This window comes from Raphanus sativus, chromosome 4 (assembly GCF_000801105.2).
Source record: "Raphanus sativus cultivar WK10039 chromosome 4, ASM80110v3, whole genome shotgun sequence".
Taxonomy (NCBI): domain Eukaryota; kingdom Viridiplantae; phylum Streptophyta; class Magnoliopsida; order Brassicales; family Brassicaceae; genus Raphanus; species Raphanus sativus.
The window spans coordinates 43052898-43071717 of NC_079514.1; the positions used below are offsets into that span (position 1 = coordinate 43052898).

At 36.8% G+C, this 18820-nt stretch overlaps 6 protein-coding genes and 1 pseudogene across 6 annotated transcripts; 4 read left to right on the top strand and 3 right to left on the bottom strand.

The window, feature by feature from the left end:
- Positions 1-1164: 1164 nt before the first annotated feature.
- Positions 1165-2019, top strand: LOC130511698 (ubiquitin-related modifier 1 homolog 1-like). The gene is made up of 4 exons (XM_057009107.1): positions 1165-1320; positions 1415-1490; positions 1578-1660; positions 1744-2019. Exons 1-4 carry the CDS (start codon positions 1298-1300, stop codon positions 1859-1861), a joined length of 300 nt encoding a protein of 99 aa, XP_056865087.1. The 5' UTR covers positions 1165-1297; the 3' UTR covers positions 1862-2019.
- On the bottom strand, positions 1930-5135 carry LOC108855682 (uncharacterized). The gene is made up of 10 exons (XM_018629557.2): positions 4339-5135; positions 4079-4264; positions 3621-3998; positions 3478-3541; positions 3188-3405; positions 2986-3093; positions 2793-2898; positions 2498-2709; positions 2315-2418; positions 1930-2233 (listed from the first exon to the last, which is right to left on the bottom strand). Exons 1-10 carry the CDS (start codon positions 4978-4980, stop codon positions 2080-2082), a joined length of 2172 nt encoding a protein of 723 aa, XP_018485059.2. The 5' UTR covers positions 4981-5135; the 3' UTR covers positions 1930-2079.
- Positions 5136-5304: 169 nt separating this feature from the next.
- Positions 5305-6312, top strand: LOC130511699 (40S ribosomal protein S27-2-like). The gene is made up of 4 exons (XM_057009108.1): positions 5305-5459; positions 5601-5702; positions 5892-5920; positions 6010-6312. Exons 1-4 carry the CDS (start codon positions 5457-5459, stop codon positions 6128-6130), a joined length of 255 nt encoding a protein of 84 aa, XP_056865088.1. The 5' UTR covers positions 5305-5456; the 3' UTR covers positions 6131-6312.
- Positions 6313-7267: 955 nt separating this feature from the next.
- Positions 7268-10098, top strand: LOC108849751 (probable methyltransferase PMT16). The gene is made up of 4 exons (XM_018623351.2): positions 7268-8037; positions 8620-8830; positions 8907-9609; positions 9687-10098. Exons 1-4 carry the CDS (start codon positions 7381-7383, stop codon positions 10096-10098), a joined length of 1983 nt encoding a protein of 660 aa, XP_018478853.2. The 5' UTR covers positions 7268-7380.
- Positions 10099-11361: 1263 nt separating this feature from the next.
- LOC108853212 (E3 ubiquitin-protein ligase At1g63170-like) lies at positions 11362-13074 on the top strand (annotated as a pseudogene).
- An 853-nt stretch (positions 13075-13927) lies between these two features.
- LOC108852810 (BON1-associated protein 2) lies at positions 13928-14739 on the bottom strand. Its single transcript, XM_018626295.2, has one exon. The coding sequence runs from the start codon at positions 14717-14719 to the stop codon at positions 14102-14104; it is 618 nt and encodes a 205-aa protein (XP_018481797.1). The 5' UTR covers positions 14720-14739; the 3' UTR covers positions 13928-14101.
- A 1219-nt stretch (positions 14740-15958) lies between these two features.
- Positions 15959-17157, bottom strand: LOC130511366 (uncharacterized). Its single transcript, XM_057008321.1, has 6 exons — positions 17020-17157; positions 16673-16937; positions 16460-16571; positions 16241-16365; positions 16076-16160; positions 15959-15980 (listed from the first exon to the last, which is right to left on the bottom strand). Exons 1-6 carry the CDS (start codon positions 17155-17157, stop codon positions 15959-15961), a joined length of 747 nt encoding a protein of 248 aa, XP_056864301.1.
- Between the last annotated feature and the right edge of the window lie 1663 nt (positions 17158-18820).

Genomic DNA, 18820 nt, shown 5'->3' on the forward strand with positions numbered 1-18820 from the left:
CCCCCTTTTTTTTTAAGTGTTCGGTTAATAATTAATTTAATTTCTTTGAATTACCCCCTAAGCTATTATTGATACGGAATTATAAGAATTTTTAGAATCTGTGGGTGTAGTCTATTTTAAGCTTTGATTTAATTAACTCAGCGAGCGAACAAATGTTTGATTACAGCCTGGGGGGTTTTAGCAAATCTATTATGGAAATAAGCAAATACAATTAACAAGGGGCCACGATTAAAGTTCGGTCAACGGAAGCAGATAATTTATAGTATTAAAGATTATCATTGCTCTTTCACAATGGATTCGGCATGGACTGTCTTAAAAAACTCATAAATAATCTCCGATTGAATAATATATTATTTGATACTTAACCACTCTCGGAAAAAAACTATTCTACTTGCTTTAAAAATTTAATATATGATATGTCTTATAACTTAACCATGTATTTTCCTTTACTATAATGATTAATGTGCTAACATTTTATCCTATATTTTGAAATTATATGAAAGTTATAAGTCTAAAATATATCTTTTGTGTCATGCATTTGTATTCGACTTGGTTAAAACCTATACTAATTCGTTTAAGTTTTAATTTTTTTAACACCCCTAATTTGTTTAGTTATAACCGGCATTTGATATATGTTTTAAAATTAGTTATGTCATAGATTATAGATCTGAGTGGATATCCAAAATGCAAGAAAAAGTGATGGAAAATTTAGTTAATTTGATTGATTCGTCATCGTCGGATTAGGGAGATAGCCCGATTGACATATGTGGCCGACATAATCAATATAAATAGCATGTGTCGACATTATAACAAACTATTATTATCATCTTTTTGTCAAAATATAATACGCTAAGCGTGGGCTGTTAATTATTACTCGAGCCTGCAAATTTTAAATTAGTTCACATCAAAATGTTAATTTTCTTCTTAACTAGGCCTACCAAAGAAAATGTTGAGACGAAGGCGCAAGTATTGGACCCCCCAACCCCACCAGTTCACCACTCTCCTGCGCACTTTCTGATAAGATTAACAAACGACCGGACCGGATCAGAGACTGACAACATAATGAATCTGCACGAGCCTCGGAAGATCCAAAACGCATTCCAACAATGTCTAGTATTTATATACTTAAGGCCCAATTAAAGAGCCCAACATGTCTTAAATTTGAAACGTTTGTCGTTTCAATATCTGTGAATCTGGGAGTCACTGATTCATCCTACTATCAAAAGGGGGACAAGTGGTGTCTACGAAAACACTGGGAAGAGCAGCTGGTTTTTGTACTTGAAGATCATCGAAGGGGATGCAATTAACTCTTGAATTCGGGTGAGCTTATTATCCCTTTCTCTTTGATAGTGTGAAATGAATGATTCTCCCTATTTCTTGGAATATTTATGTGTAACTTTGATATGATATGTAGGGGAGGTTTAGAGCTGCTCTGCGATTCACAAAAGATCCATAAAGTAAACGTAGACTTGCCCAATGGCGAAGATGATGTAAAGCTTCAATCTTTATGTGTGTTTGGTTCTTATTATTATTATGATTTATCTTAAAACTTAAAAGCTTTCTTTCTCTTGAATTAGCTGACAATGAAGCATTTGCTTACATGGGTTCGTACAAATCTGATCAAAGAGAGGCCTGAAATGTTCATCAAGGGTGATACTGTGTATGTCTTTCCTTCTTTCATCAGCTCTACATTAATATAATAAATGGTTATTAACAGGGGAAGAGAATCGATTCTTGTTGCAGAAGACCTGGTGTTCTTGTGTTAGTGAACGACTGTGATTGGGAGCTAAGCGGCCAGCTCGAGACCACAATCCAAGAGAAAGATGTTATCGTTTTCATCTCCACCTTGCACGGTGGATAAAAAAGAACATATCGCTGGAGTGTGATTCATCATCGAAGTTCATGTCATTTCTGCAACTACAGAACCAATAATAATGTGTTTGTTTACTTGAAGAATTAATATTAGAAAGAACATTTCACGAAAACAATACATAGAATCTCACGTGGTGGGTTACATAATGCTACATTACACCTATTAAAACATGATGATGATATCTCTACTTCCTTCGTCCATCTTTCTCATACACTCTCTGTAAGCAACATAGACACCATTGCAGATGCAGACTCAGGTCCATCGATGTTAACACTCGGTATGATCACTTCAGGCGACACTTTTTGCACAAACTCTTTCAGCTCTGTGAAGCTGCTATGCTCACTATAAGGAACCTCGTACCTGCAACGACATATACAAAGATTTTTGAGCTTCAATGCACACCACCACAGAGACTTGGAGATGGCGAGAATTCAATTTTACCTTATTATTGTACCCTGTTGTAACCTTCTTCCTGGAGACTTCTTCTTGGACTTACCCGATGTCCACCCAGTTGGAGAGAATGCAACAATTAGGCTGTATCGGTTCTACATGAGATTTAAAAAAAAAAACATTTGTTTGGTTTGTTCTTTTGACATTAAACCTAAGAGGTGTGTTGTTTCTTACTGTGTATCGGTTAGCTATATGTTTCAGCCGTTTGAAACTGGCAAGCGTCCACAAGGGCACAACGTGAATGTGGCTCTCCTCTTCTTTCACTGTAAACCACTGCATATCTTCCTTAGAGAACCCCAAGCACTCTAGGAGTTTTAACTTTGCAGGATTGATGTAGATCTTCTCACGTAGCACACGTGCAACCTCCAAGAACAGCCTCTCCTTTCCTTTCAACAGAGAAGACAGAGAAAAATGATTTAGATTCATCAATAAGCCTGTCTCAAACATGACATGGATTCGAACGTATTACCAATGGTGTAACTTCCTATTAAGAAAAGGGTCTTTGGATTAAAGGCTTCTGCTTGAATAGACTCGACAACAAACTGTATTACCGCCTCTTGCTTTGGAAAGTCATACTGCAACATAATGATGGCACTTTGTATCAAAAACCAATCATTGAAAGCATTTTGTAAATATGTTTAGTTTGATGTCACATGACTAACCTGAGGGTTACAGTATGTAGTATCAAGGACAAGAGAGCTGATAGGCGAACCAGTCAGATAGTTTAACATCTCTTCACTATAGCGGAAGTCACCCGTATGTAGAACAGCCTATATAACACATCAACAGAGTCCAAAATGTTATTCTGTGAATGGAAAGCTAAACATACCGTTGGAATGGTCTTTAGATTAAAAGAACACGCACCTTACCGTTGGCTGGTTCAAAGCGTATCATGATGGATCCGGGGCAGTGGTTTGCATCAAAGCATGTCACATCAACACCCGCAATACTAACCTTCTGGCCAAGGTTCAGGACTTGCAGTCTCTCCCAAGGGATCCCAATCTTCATATTTACCAGCTTTGCGGTGATTATGGAACAGTATATCTTCCCGTGACTAAATGACTTCGTCAGGCCTTGATAATCTGTAAATGAGGACCACAGAGACTTTAAGCATTGTGTAGGATTCTTATGTGTATGAAGGCAAAACTACTTACGGTCAAGATGAAAGTGTGTAAGAAACCAATGGCAACAATCGCGTGTGAGGTACTTGAATGCGTCCTGCGTACATAAGAAAGTCAACCAAACATATAATTATTCAGCGCATTACATGAAATGAAACCGTGGACCGGCTTGTTACCACTCGAAAAGGTGTTCCTGGAACGCAATTCCACTGTGGAATGACTTTAGATTTTCCGTTGTTGCCGTTTCTTCTCACAGCAGCACGTCTACAGCTCTGCTCTGCGACAGGTTCTTTAGGGAGCTTCTTCGGGATCTTCGTGGCATCACCAGGGAAAAACTCTGTAATCAACTTGTTGGCGGTTGGTTTTTTAGGCTCACTTGCTTTACGGTAGGTTGACCTCTCCCTCTGTCTGTCGGTAACATGGCTACTATTAGAAAGAGACTGTGCCTGCGCTTCGGCTGAAGATGCTGCACAGGCTTCTTCTCTGAGTGTGCTAAGTGCATTCACAATCTTCTTTCTGGGGCCAAGCGACGTGATACCTATGCTCAGGAGATCCTGTAGAGAAATATAACACCATTGGTGAAGAAGATACTTATCAAGTTTTTGTGAGATAAAAGGTGTTTTATTCCATTTACCTCCTCAGTGAGTGACTGAAGGGTATCCCAGTCGATCTCTTCACGAAGAAAAACATCTTCATATTTAGCTAAACCTAGACTCCTAACCCATTTAAGCACCGGAGATATATCATTAACTAGCTGAACAGGATCATCAACAGATTCTTCGATCAAAGAAGAAGACTTCTCGCATTTTCTCAATGAGCCCTACACTCAAAATTCACAAGTTTAATACATAACTAAACCCTAAATTCTTATGAGATAAACAAAGGAAGCTTTACTTGCTGAGGAGCTTGAGTATCAAGACAGTTATTGGTGTGGACTTGCCTCTCCTCCTCACTCAAAGCAGAGATATCAGTTTCACACAGTGGACACTGAATCGAATCATCTCTGCCCTCAGAGCAAAGCTTTATCAACACGTCAAGCTCAGACTCAGAGTCAGACTCATCCTCTTCCTCGTCGAGACGAATCCTCGACTTCAACAACAACCTAGCCTCCATCGAATTACAGGAATACCCCTCACGATTCGCCTTAAAGCATTCACCTTTCTCCTTCCCACCAACTAAAACATGTTCCTCTTCTGTCTCCGCCGCGAGAGAGCAGAAGGGCTCACCGGAATCTCCTGCAGAGCAATCAACACTCGAAGGGATACAATCGAGTAAGCTACAGTCAGGAGTAGAAGAAGACGAGCCCAGCGCGTAAGACCCAGAAGAGAAACATGGGCTTGAGGTAAATTCAGGAGCCGGAGCGATGTTCTCCTTCCCCGGGTAACGGCTGAGTCTGGGCTTCTTCCTGGGAGGACGGTGGTGGTGTTGGGAGATGGAACCGTTGGTTGGGTGAAGGGGCTTTCGAAGCGAAAGCTGAGAGGAGGAAGGAGGGATCTGGAAGTCGTCGTCGTCGTCTCCGTCGTTGTTCCACATCATTAATTAAGTTCCGGCGAGGGGCAAGAGATAGAGAGAGAGCGTGTTTCGTTTGACTGTGAGAGCGTGCGTTAACACAAAGTTCAGAGGAAGGAAAGAAAGAGAGGGAGAAAAGGAGAGACGACGACGACGTTTCGGATGAATCGGTGTGACTTTGGAAATGATTTTTAAAAAAAAAATAATTCTGGAAATTTATTAATGTGGGAGGGGACAGTGGAATGTATATGGTCCGTATATTAATGAGCCGTGTCTGATAATTTTAGCAAGTGTTTATGTTCGAACCCAGGCCCTTATGGAGATCATTTTGTTAAATTAAACCAAGCAAAATAATTTAAACCGGATAGAACCGATATGTACGCATTGATAAGGTCGGTTTCTGGGTTAAACGAAGGGTGCTGTTTATTTATTTGCTCAAATTAGGGTTTTACAATCAACTTTCAAAAGGCATTTTGTCGGCTGATTCTGCGAAGCTTACGAAGATGGTTAGCTATTGATCTTCAATCTCTTTGATTTTTATGTTCTTTCTGGTTCAAGTCGTGTCTGAATGCTGTTCTTTGGTTTTTGATGGTAGATATTGAACTTGTTTCTGATTAAAAAAAATTGGAACTTTGAATGATTGACAGGTTCTACAAAACGATATTGATCTGCTGAACCCACCAGCTGAGCTTGAGAAGAGGAAGCACAAGCTCAAGCGTCTTGTTCAGTCCCCCAACTCTTTTTTCATGGTAATTATTTCCCTTTTATTTCAAAGTTGTAACCTTTTTTTTATTTTTGATGTTTCATCATCACACTTTCTATTTGTTTGATGTTTAGAAGTGTTGTGAATAGAGCAGCTTTGAGTTTTGTTCTCATTGGTTTAATTAAAAAAAGTTAAAACTTCTTTTTTTTTTTAATGTGATTTGGGTTGATTGTAGGATGTGAAGTGCCAAGGCTGCTTTAACATGTAAGCTTTTGAAACAAGTATAATCTTAATTGTAAACCTGCCCCATGTTTTGCTCTGTAATTTATGATCGATTGGGGGGTTTGATGCAGAACGACGGTGTTCAGCCACTCGCAGACGGTTGTAGTGTGTGCAAACTGCCAGAATGTGCTTTGCCAACCCACAGGAGGAAAGGCTAGGCTCACTGAAGGTTGCTCTTTCAGGAAAAAGTGACACAAGATCAAGATGGCTCCACTCCACTCCACACTTCTTTCCTTCCTTTAGTTTCGTCTTCTTCTTTCGTTATTTCTTTTAAGTTTGTTTGGGATGATTTTTTGAGCTAGTATACTTTATGTTGATGATGTCTTGAGTTTCAGAGTATGGATCTTATTGTTAAAAGTTCGTTTTGTTATCAATGAGCTTATTATAAAATATTTGAGACGCCCTCCATTACATTCATGACCTGAATATCATCAGTCTTCGTTTTCAGAACATATTGAAAAGTTTTACCATATCCATCATTTCTCAATTAGTACCTTTTGTTAGAATCAGAAGATGTATAAAACTAAAACTCACGTGAAACTGTAGCGGTGTGTTCGTCTATCGGGGAACGAAGGTGACCAAACAAAGTCCTATATCCAGTATGGTTCCAAGTTCTTGATGCACACGTTTTAGTTCATAACGCAAACGTATACCACCGAAATTTAATCTCTCATTACGTTTTTGCGGTTCAAGTGTTGAACAAAGTTTGCTTCTTTTGGGATCTCTTCACAACCCCGCAAGGTTTCAACTCTCTCTGGATCCCCAAGAAAAGTTTAATTTATTCCTGAGAGTGGTGTTTATATACAGAGCAAAAAGGAGAATCTCAGTTTAAGCTTGACCAGTGTATCATGTGATTTCCGGTTCAACCGGGTGATTTTTGAATTGAATTTCTAATTTGGTTTCGGACCGGAGTAAAAGTGCGAGAGAGATTGCGTCACTCTGTGTCCAAAGGACCCAAATGGACCCCACCTATGTAACAAACTTCACGCGCTTCGTTGGATTATTTTCTAAAATGGCAACATATATCCTAGTATAAGGAAGTCAATACAAAAACATTATAACATTTCCAAATATCGAACGATATCTTTCTCATAATACAAGTGCACTGAATATATACAGATCCATAATTTTCCAAAAAAAAATAATAATAATCAAAGAATGTAATTAACTAGAAATATTAATCACCCATTGTTGCGAATGACAAGCCCGCACGTTTTATCCCTAATCTCTCTCACGAACTATTCATTAACCCAGTGATCATCCGGCGCGTATCCCACACTCGCTCTCCTCTTCTCCTCCCTTATATTACTTACCCTCGAACTACTTCATATCAACCCTTAGACAAACTCACTCGTCACACATTCTACTCGTCGTTGTGTTGTGTATATATATGCACACACACACTTATTATATAGATAAATATTATCTCGACTGAGTTTGAGATGAATTTATTTACAAGAACATCGCCGAGGGACAAGAAGTCCAATCTCTATTACATAACCCTAGTAGGGATTCTCTGCCTCGGTAGCTACCTTCTCGGGATATGGCGAACTTCGTCGGTCATCCCACGCGCCGCCTTTGATTACTCAAGCGGCGTAGCACAGTGCGAGAAATTCTCCAAAACCACTCTAACGAGAGATCTCGACTTCGACGCGCACCACAACCCTCGTGATCCACCGCCGGTGCCTTCAACCGCCGTGTCATTCCCGTCGTGCGACGCTAAACTGAGCGAGCACACGCCGTGCGAAGACGCGAAGCGATCGCTGAAGTTCCCCCGGGAGAGGCTGGAGTACAGGCAGAGGCATTGCCCCGAGAGAGACGAGGCTCTGAAGTGCCGTATCCCGGCGCCGTACGGTTACAAGACGCCGTTCCGGTGGCCGGAGAGCCGTGACGTGGCGTGGTTTGCGAATGTTCCTCACACGGAGCTTACGGTTGAGAAAAAGAACCCGAACTGGGTCCGGTACGAGAACGATCGGTTTTGGTTTCCTGGTGGCGGTACGATGTTTCCGCATGGCGCTGATGCGTACATTGACGATATCGGACGGTTGATTGATCTCAGCGACGGTTCGATTCGTACAGCCATCGATACCGGTTGTGGGGTACGTGCATATTCTTTCCCCTCTGAATAAACCGAACCTCCGGTTTGATTATAGTTTATTTTTTTTATTTTACCTGCTTACTGATTATTTTGATTTTTTAACGTCAAAAAGAAGATTTTCCCCACCATTATTCAATCGAATAATCTGTTGGGATATTACATACAATTAGTTCAAGACTGTTCAAGAATACATCTACCTTAACTGATAACATACATTCATGCATATCCATATCTAATTTTGAAATCTATTTGATAGTAGTATGTGAACAATAACTCAATTTGGAGTTAGTGCATCTTCATTTTACCAATTTAATTTTACAAATCAAAGAAAAAAGAAATAACCATACTGTTTTTACAACATTTTTGGTTTCTGATTATGTCCCACTGAAGTCACCTAATTATCTAGTGTAACTTTTGACCTACTCCTACCTAACCGTTAAACTTGTAACGCTATGTTGAAAATTAAACCTCTTATAACAGAGTCAAAATCATGAAATATAGATCTCTTATTTGACTTTTTAAATAAGAGATCTATATAACCTTTTGGTAAATAATCAAAACATGTTTGCTTTGAATTTTCCAGGTGGCTAGCTTTGGTGCGTATCTATTATCAAGAAACATAACAACGATGTCGTTTGCTCCAAGGGACACACATGAAGCTCAAGTTCAGTTCGCCCTCGAGCGTGGCGTGCCTGCAATGATCGGAATCATGGCCACAATCCGCTTACCGTATCCTTCCAGAGCCTTTGACTTAGCACATTGCTCTCGTTGTCTTATCCCTTGGGGACAAAACGGTTCTAACTCTAAACCCTAAACAACTACGAAACTAAAATCATTCGAGTCTTTTAACACTTTTAGGTAATTTTGTAGATGGGGTTTACTTGATGGAGGTTGATAGGGTTCTAAGACCAGGAGGGTATTGGATACTGTCTGGACCGCCGATTAATTGGCAGAAACGATGGAAAGGATGGGAAAGGACGAGGGATGATTTAAACGCAGAGCAGACACAGATCGAGCAGGTCGCGAGAAGCTTGTGTTGGAAGAAAGTGGTACAGAAAGATGATCTTGCAATCTGGCAAAAGCCGTTTAACCACATTCACTGTAAAAAGAACGGACGAGGCTTGAAGAAACCGGAGTTTTGTCGTCATGATCAAGATCCCGACATGGCCTGGTATACGCATATGGATTCTTGTTTAACGCCGTTACCTGAAGTTGATGAGGGGGAGGATCTAAAGACGGTGGCTGGAGGAAAGGTGGAGAAATGGCCGGCGAGGTTAAACGCGGTTCCTCCGAGAGTAAACAACGGTGACCTCCAGGAAATCACACCGGAAGGTTTCTTGGGTGACACGGAACTGTGGAAACAGAGAGTTTCTTATTACAAGACACTAGATTATCAGTTGGGTGAAACCGGGAGATACAGAAACGTACTAGACATGAACGCTTACGTCGGTGGATTCGCGGCTGCTCTAGCAGATGAACCGGTCTGGGTCATGAACGTTGTCCCGGTCGAGGCTAATCTCAACACTCTCGGTGTCATTTACGAGCGTGGTCTAATCGGAACGTATCAAAACTGGTAAGCCTAACTCAACCGTGATGATTGATTAATCCGGTTTAGGTTATAATCCGGTTTTGTTTCTTTTTTTTTGGTAGGTGTGAAGCGATGTCAACGTATCCAAGAACGTATGATTTCATCCACGCTGACTCGGTTTTCACGTTGTACCAAGATAAGTGCGAACCGGAGGATATATTATTGGAGATGGACCGGATTCTTAGACCGGGTGGTGGAGTGATTATAAGAGACGACGTTGACGTTTTGATTAAGGTTAAGGCATTAACCAAAGGTTTGCAATGGGAAGGTAGAATTGCTGACCACGAGAAAGGTCCTCATGAGAGAGTGAAGATTTACTACGCGGTGAAACAGTATTGGACTGTCACTGCACCTCAGGAAGAAGATAAAAACAATACTAAAAGCTCTCTCATGATTTTGAGCTCTCTCTTTTTACTTTTTTTCTTTTCTTTAAGTTCTTGTAATGTTATGTTATTGAATTTTTTACAGCAATAAATACTTAACGATTGTTGTCGCATTCTTAATCAATGAGATAAACAAAAAAAGGATTTAATGATTAAGAGTGTCAGTGAAATCGTAAGAAACAGAGCAAGATGAGTTTTTGATAATACCTGAAAATTACAGAAACTAAGTGAAGCCCCACGTGTACAAGCGGGGTTTGTAGTTTAACTTTGAACATGCTATAAAAAAATTATTATTGTAGAATAATAAGTTTTTTTCTTTAGTTGATTTTGTTTAGAGCACTTCCAAGTTCCAACACAGACTCTTTCCATTTGCGTTCTTAATACATACTCCCTCTGTACAATTTAAGTGATGTTTAAGGTTTTTACACATTATTAAGAAAATACAAACTTTTATACATTTTATCTTGGTTACATAAAAATCAACATTAAATAAAACAAATTTAACCAATAAAAATATTGTACATGATTTTGTAATTGGTCACAAAATTTAAATGACATTTAATTTCACCTAGAAAATGAGAACATCACATATTATGAACCAAAATAAAATCTTAAAACTCCACTTAAAAATAGAACACACGGAATATATCGAGAATTCTAATGGAAAGAGTCCCCATTAGAAGAAGTGCTCTTAGTTTCATCTTATCTAAAAGGATGACTTATATATTTTCAGAAATCACCAGAATAATTCTGGTGATGTATTAGTTTTGCTCATGAGCTTTGAGTTTTTGACTGACCTCTTTTTATTCCTGGTAATTTGTATATTCAAAATACAACAAACAGTTATAATATAATTTAAACCATTGCTGAGTGAGCTATCTTCTTCATTTTAAGTTGTATCCTCTTTTCATTGGTGAGAGGAACCATCGTAGCTTAACCTGTCAAAAGAAGCAACGAATAAAGATAAGAAGAAGAACAATGATGGAACACTTTGTATTTTTCCAGATGAGAAGTGAATTATATAGACAGATAAATGAGAAATTAACATTTAAACAAACGCTTTTGAAACATAATAATTATTAATTGATTTTTGTCTAACGAATACAATACAGAGACTAGTGGACTCTGTAAAATTAATTTTATAATTAAAGACCAATAAAATTAATTATAACTAAATATTCTTGGAATAAATTAGTTATAATTAAAGACCAAAAAAAAAAAATTAAAGATCAAATAGTATGGTGTCAGACGTTAATAGTGCACGACCTCTTTCTCATTCCTATCCTATGTAAAAATGTATTATTTCATCAAGATCCAATCTACCACCATCGTGTTTTCTCCGAGACATCGTAAAATGTATCCTGTCTCCTCCTCTTCTTCTTCTTCTCCGGCGACTAATGACATATCCTCACCGCTTCTGAATCAAAACCGACGTGTTCTTCTCTGGCGTTCTTGGCAACCGCTACATGGTGCAGCGTTGCGGCTTATCCGCCGTGCTAGCAGTTGCCGGATGATGCTCCGTGAGTCATCAGTTCGAGTCCGTGAGACAGCGGCTGAGCAGATTGGAGGAGCGGCAGAGTGAGTGGGCGTACTCTAAACCGGGGTAAGTCTTGGATGTGGTCTGGAATATAGCTTTCGTGTTCGTCACTGTTGGAGTTTTATGGTTTAGCTCGGGAGAGAACCCTCAAGTTCCTCTCAGATTCTGGATCGTTGTGTATAATCTACAGTGTTTGCTTCATGTTGCGTGTGTGATCTCTGAGTATCGACGTCCACATGGTTATGATCATCTGAACCAAGATTGGGATTCCGGTTTAACCTCCGGTCAAGGATCTAGTGAAGACGAATCTAATGGTCCTGGGATTGAATCTGGAACTAGGTTAGTAGAGATCATTTTCTTTATTATCACAAAAACTCTTCTTTTTTTCTTTTCTTTTTTGAATACCTGTAATCACCTAGGCTCGAAACACATCACGTAATATTCTATTTGTTCAGTTTGTTGTTGTCGTAGAGTAAAATTTTGTTCAAAATAAATGTTTTATAATTTTGAAATATAAAATTATTTTCACAATAGTTTCTAGTTTATTTTGTTGTTTGTTTATATAAAGTTAGCTGTATATGTAATAATGTTATATTTTGAAAATATTAAAATTTAAAAAATAATAATATGTGTGTATAGACCTAAAATAAAGTTACCGAGAGAGTACTAGTTTAGTCCCATTGATGATGTTTCAATGTTCTCTTTATTGTAGTTTTGCTAAGCATCTTTGAATCAACGAATGCAATCTTCTCGTGTGTGTGGTGGATCATCGGGTTTTATTGGGTCACTGCTGGTTCTGAGGAACTTGCTCAAAGCCACCTCTACTCTACTGGTCTGTATTCAAAAGACACAACTTCTTTTGTTTTGTTCGTTCTTGTTTTCATATATATATTCTTAAACCTCTGGTCTACAGGCTGTGTGTGCGTTTCTCGCCATTGATGTTATCTTTCTAGTCCTTGCGTTGCTGTTGCTTCACTTATTGGTATAGCTGTGTTCTGTTTTTTGCCTTGCATCATTGCGGTTTTGTACGCTTTGTCAGAGCGGGTAAGTCACAGAAGACCGGTTCTGTTCATTATATGGTGAGGTGGTGCTTCTTCTGATGTGTTGTTGGAGTGTTTCAGGAAGGTGCATCTGACGAGGAGATAGAAAGGCTTCCGAGATTCAAGTTTCTAACCGTGAGAAACTCAGAGAAAGTTAATGGTGAGATAAGGGAAACTCATGGAGGGATAATGACTCAACTTGGTATCGATTCTCCTAGTGAACGTGTGTTATCAAGTGATGAAGCTGTAAGTTAAACCAATCCCAAAGTTTTGATTGGTACAAACGAATATGATACTTTGCCTTTTGTTTCAGGATTGTTGTGTTTGTCTTTGTGACTATGAAGATGGAACAGAGCTGAGAGAACTTTGGTGTAGACATCATTTCCATGAAGCTTGCATAGACAAATGGCTACGCATTAACACCACTTGCCCTCTTTGCAAATTCAACATTCTTAAACCTGATGAACGGAGTGGCATAGATGCAGTATGATCAAAGTTTCTTCATTCATTGTTATTACATGTTGGAGTGATGATCATCTATTTTTACTCGGTCCATGCTTGAGCTCCTTATCTCCTATCTTTTTGTGTAAATGAAGAAAGTAAGTCGTTATATTAAATAAATATTACTACTACATGTTGGAATTGTTTTTTTAGCAAAGGTTTACATGTTGATATTATATTAAACATTGAGGTTTTGCGGCGTGTGTTTTTAGTGTTTGGGACAGCTAAGAGAGAAATTGTCTTCATAAGACAGCACACGTGAAATGCAGACGCCCACAAACTTCGACCTAAATATGGTTGATCAAAGAAACGTGTTTACTGCTTCAGAAAACATTAAAAAGAACAATTCAAATGATAAAAAAGTAAGACAATTGAATAAGTGTTTAAAAAAAAGTAAGACAATTGAAACAGATGATATTCGTCGTCAACAAAAAAAGATGAATACGTAAGATACTTAAATACTAAACATGTTAAATCTGTAGTTATGCTCTATTATTAGAGTGCTAATCACGATAAATGAAAATATATGAAATTCGTTAAAAATGATGAATACATAAAAATACATAGAAAGTAAGCAACAGAGACGCAAATATAAATATCAAGTTAAAATATTCTCTAAAACTCTTTCTTATAATCAAACAAAATAGATTTCAAAATTCCTGATTTTTTTTGGTTGAAATTCGAAATTTATTGATCAACAGAAAGCTCAATTCTTGATTTTTTTTTAAGTTTCTCTGTTGAGTGAAATTGAAAGATTTTCTTTCCTAACTATTCAAATTGAAAGATGAGTCATAAGAAAGGATAATGCTGATTAACAAAAAAAAACATGGCATATTTATAGAAGAACTTAAGAGATAAAGGAACCTTTTATTTATTTCATAATAAATAAATTTATCATATTACATGATTAATTCAAACGTATTTTTTCACCATGAACCCCCAGTTCAAGAATAATAATCAGTTAAAACAATATGAAGTTATCTGTTCAGACGAATGTGTAACAGAAAAAGAAAGAATTAAGTCGGCCGTTGGTACGCCCGCCAATTAACAGGAAACCCGGTTACTACACGACCGCCATAACCAACATTCATAGCCATTGATGAAGATGTCCTTGGTCTACTCCACATTTGACCATTCGCCGCCGCCGCAGCCTGAGAAGAACACGCCGTATAACCCAACGAAGGCACCATCAAAGGCGATGGCGACGCATATTTAACATCGTTAACGTCAGGTTTCACCATTATCGAAACATTAATGATACCACTCTTGTCTCCATACTCATCTCTCAACCTATAACTCAAGAAATTCAAATGCCCCTGAGGAGCAAACCCTCCCATGAAATCCGTCACCGGAATCTTGGCGACTCCAACATTCTTATAGGCCCCGCCGCTTGTTTTATAACAAACCTCGATGGTGATAAATCTTACACTCCCGTCTGTCGCCATCTCCGTCTTGATTCTATCTTTCCAAATCGGGTAGCTCCCACCCTGTTCATCCGGCGTACAGGTGTAAATCTCTTGGTCTATTCTGACCACGCCGAATGTCTTCCTCTTCACCGGTTTTCGATTTACCTTGAGTCCTTCGGCTGATATTAACTCGATCTCCAATGACCGTATCGATCTTGAATACGACATGGCGTTTGATGTTATGTTTATGTATGTATGTAAGTCCAATCCTGTATAGAGGAGATTAAGTTTATATAGGTGTGCTACGTACGTTGACCAACGAAGGCGCGAGGTTTGTTCCACGTGCTTTCCACTCAGGCACTTGCGAATTTTTATTAATGTTTCTTAGAAGTTTTCAATATCTTATTTTTTTTTGATAAAATACAGCTTTACTAGGTGATAACCCGCGCCCTGCGCGGGGTAAAAAAAAATAAATTTGTATTTTATTGTGTGTTTTTTATCATATTATACCTTTTATTTTATATTTAATTTTTTTAAGCTCTATAATGATAAAGAAATTAGTTCATTTGTTTTTTTAACATTATCATTGAATTTATTAATGATCAAAGAAGACAAATGTTATGTTATCACGTTTTAAAAAACAATCATAAGGTTGTTAATTTTTAAACATAAAAATATTGAAAAAAAATCCAATGAACAATCGGAATAAATGGGAAAATGTAAATAGATTGAATAAGGCCGAAATAGAAATGTAGATCGTACGTTACATTATATTGTAATAGTGGTTATTGGGCCTTGCTGTATTCGGTTAATGAGCTCGTGTTAAAGTTATGAATTAATCAAAAAAATCGTACCAACAAAAAAAAAACATTGAACAACTCGATGGCGACAATAGAAAGGGGGCTAGGGTTCGTCGAAGTCCGAATTCACTCGACCAGATTTAAACAGGTGATTTGCCGATAAATCTCACCGTTTAAATTAACTTCCATAATATTTCTATTTTTGCAACCTATTTGGAATCCTAATTCTGTTTTTGTATTTGAAATATGATTTCTTCAATATAAACATAAACAAAACCGGGATCGGAAATACTCAAATCAATTGGAGCTTGCCACATTGAACTTTTAGAGACGGTGTCTTCCATTGTTCAGAAGGTTAGTTCTCTATCCTTAACGACCATTGTTGTGTTTCATATTTAAATAATCGCAATTTATTTGAAGGTATAACCTCTTTTGATGATACAGTAAGGAAGAATTTGTTTAATCTAATTTGGCAGCAGAAACAAAAAATCTCATAGATAAAAATAACTTTAATTATTAAAATAAAGCGATCAATAACTTAGAAGTTTTCTGAGGAAAAAAACCATAAGCAACATATCATATAAATCTTATAAAAGGGTTATAAAATATAACGAAAACCAGGGAAGTATCCAACTTGCATTGCTTCTTTTAGATTTTTAGTTTGCCTTCAGTAAGAGTTCTTTGGAATTCTGTAATGATACAATATAATGAAGTTTAGATTCCAGAAAATATATTCATTGCCAAAAGTTAAATAACGTCGAAAAGTCAAAATTGTTATGCTTACCTTGATTGAAAATCTTTGATTTCTGGTATGTCATGATCAAACAAAATCTCAGAGAAGTCTGTATTTGTCATGTATTGGAAACCATCTAATAAAATAACACAAATATAGATGGTTAAGTGGAAATAGCAATTAAACTGAACAATGTAAAATAGTTTAGTAATTTACCTTGACCCCACTCAATTCTCCATAACCTTAAAACACAAATAACTGTGTTAGCAGTGGTAGAACTCCATAAATCGTATAACTCTTGTGCTTGCCTTCCATAAGCCACACACTTAATTTGAGTTAATCTGTTTAATACATGTATAAGATCACATTAGTATTATTTCAAATAACATTTAAACGTATTATATTATTAATATATAAGATATGCAAAGCACAAACCCAATATTAATCAAGGAGAACTTCATTCTTTTGGTCATAGAACCAACTATCTCCGCAGGTTCTTCTTCAATATCTTCAATATCAAAAACACCAACCAACGCTCCACATAGGTCTACATAAGATATATAAAGATTCTCAGAAATATAACTTTTTAATGTTATTTTTAGGTACTAACGCAAATAAAAAATCAGAGTGAATAATATAATTACATACCAATACAGAACATCGAATGAGAAAGACCTTGAATTATACTTTTGAAGTTTGTTAGACAAAGAAAGTAAGATTCATTGAGCGGTTCAATCTTCGAAAAGACAGACAATTCGCATAGTTTGATTTGGTATCTACTCTTAGTTGGTCTTATGAATCCAGAAGAGCGTGTTAGTTTGAAATTGTAGATCTCAAACCAAGCACCTACTTCTAGAATGATTCCATCTGGTAAAGTACGCTCATCATCAATAGTTGCTTCAATTTTAAATCCCTGTTTGCAAAAAATAAAAAAAAAATTTAACACAATAATCAGTATATATGAACTTAGATTCGAACAAAAAATTATAACTTACTTTCGCATCTCCTAGAAGCATTGATTTTTTATGACTGAAAAATCCGGTAGCAGCATTCCATTTGGTGATTATCTTAACACGGATACCATGTTTTGTTTTGAATGGTACCAACTCAGCCAAGGCTTTGATAGATGCCATAGTTTTTTTTAAAAGTAACCCTTGTTCTTGAATGATTTGTATGTGTCCTGTTAAAAGAATATGTCTATATATATATATATATCTTTCTAGGGTTTAATGCTAAACTTTGTTTGGGTTTAAGAATCCTTGATACGAAAATGAATAAGCTTCGATTGTTATCGCTTCTGGAAAAAATATATATTGGTTTCCTTTCGTACATAAGATACACTAACTCGGATCAATTTTTGAACTATATAGCAGTTAGTTTAATTAAAAGTCAGTAAATGATACGTTAGTCATTTCAGGCAAGAAGAGATATCTAACATAAATCTAGTAAGGTACGAAACGTGTTCTTATATCACACAAGATATTTTGAGATATAGGCAAGTTAAATGTCGTGCAAGGCAAAAATTGACATCTTCGAGTTAATTGTCCTGCAAGGAAAAAATATACACTCGTCATTATTATTTGATATGTATATATATACATTTAAGTGTACTTACTTTATATTAAATTTGTTGATTTCAGGTGAATAATGATGGGAGTTACATTAACAGAACTACTTACTACAACAGACCAATGAAGCGTACATTATTACAGCTTCCCAATAACCGAGTTAAGTAATACCTCTCCATTGTTGCTTTAGAATGTTATGCTGCGTGATATATTCTCTGATGTGATATGGTTAGTCAAACCATTACATAACACAACTTCAACTGAACATATACAAAATTCAAAATATGAAACTTATAAAAGGCACTACATTAAGTTACTTTCATTTCAATTCACGAACAAACTCAATTTCCCGGCCAAGCAGTATAAAATTATGTTTCGTAACCAAACAACGTTTTCTTAAAATTTGAAAAGCGTTGTTGTTTAGTACATTAAAAATTTGATAGTTTAATAGTATCAATTACTAACTGTATCTTTGTTTGAAATGTTCTAGTTTAATAATAAAATCAAAAATACTAAAAGCAGCACTAAAGCACAATAACCGAATCATGATTGTGCAAAACAATCTGATATCTTTGAAATGATAAGTAATCAGGCATGTTGCGCAATACAAATATCATAAGGTCATGTAATAAGATTATAAATATAGACAATACAGTTGCTAACTCTCTGTTTTACTGATTTAATACAGGTGCATAATGTAATAATAAAAGGGGATTGACAGCAGCAGTTAAGAGCACGAAGACCCATAGTACCTTTATCAAACAGTCAACTAAGAGAGTAAAAGGTAAACAACAAAAGCTCCATACTTTGAATGTTATGTCATGATATGGTGAATCTGTGATAGCAAAAGTGATAAGTATATTGTAGCTGAACTTGAAAAAATCGAACAACAGTTTTAGATGAATAAAATATTAGACGTAGAGTGAAACAATGGAGGCACAGTTCCTGCTTGATATGAGATTGATAGCTAGAATCTTGCTTGGAAGGTTGACTTTCACTGTCGTTAATCATTGAATAAGCTGGAACATTGTATTATAGTTAGTAAGTTAGAATGATAAGAATGAGTTAGGAGTAAACATTGCATGACTTAAAGTATTACTATACTAATAAGTTCATGATTTCATGCAAAGGTCATACCTTTTCCATCTCTCTGTTTCCGAGCAGGAAAGCTAAATACCTGCATTGTTTAACACATAATATATCAATATATATATATATATATATTACT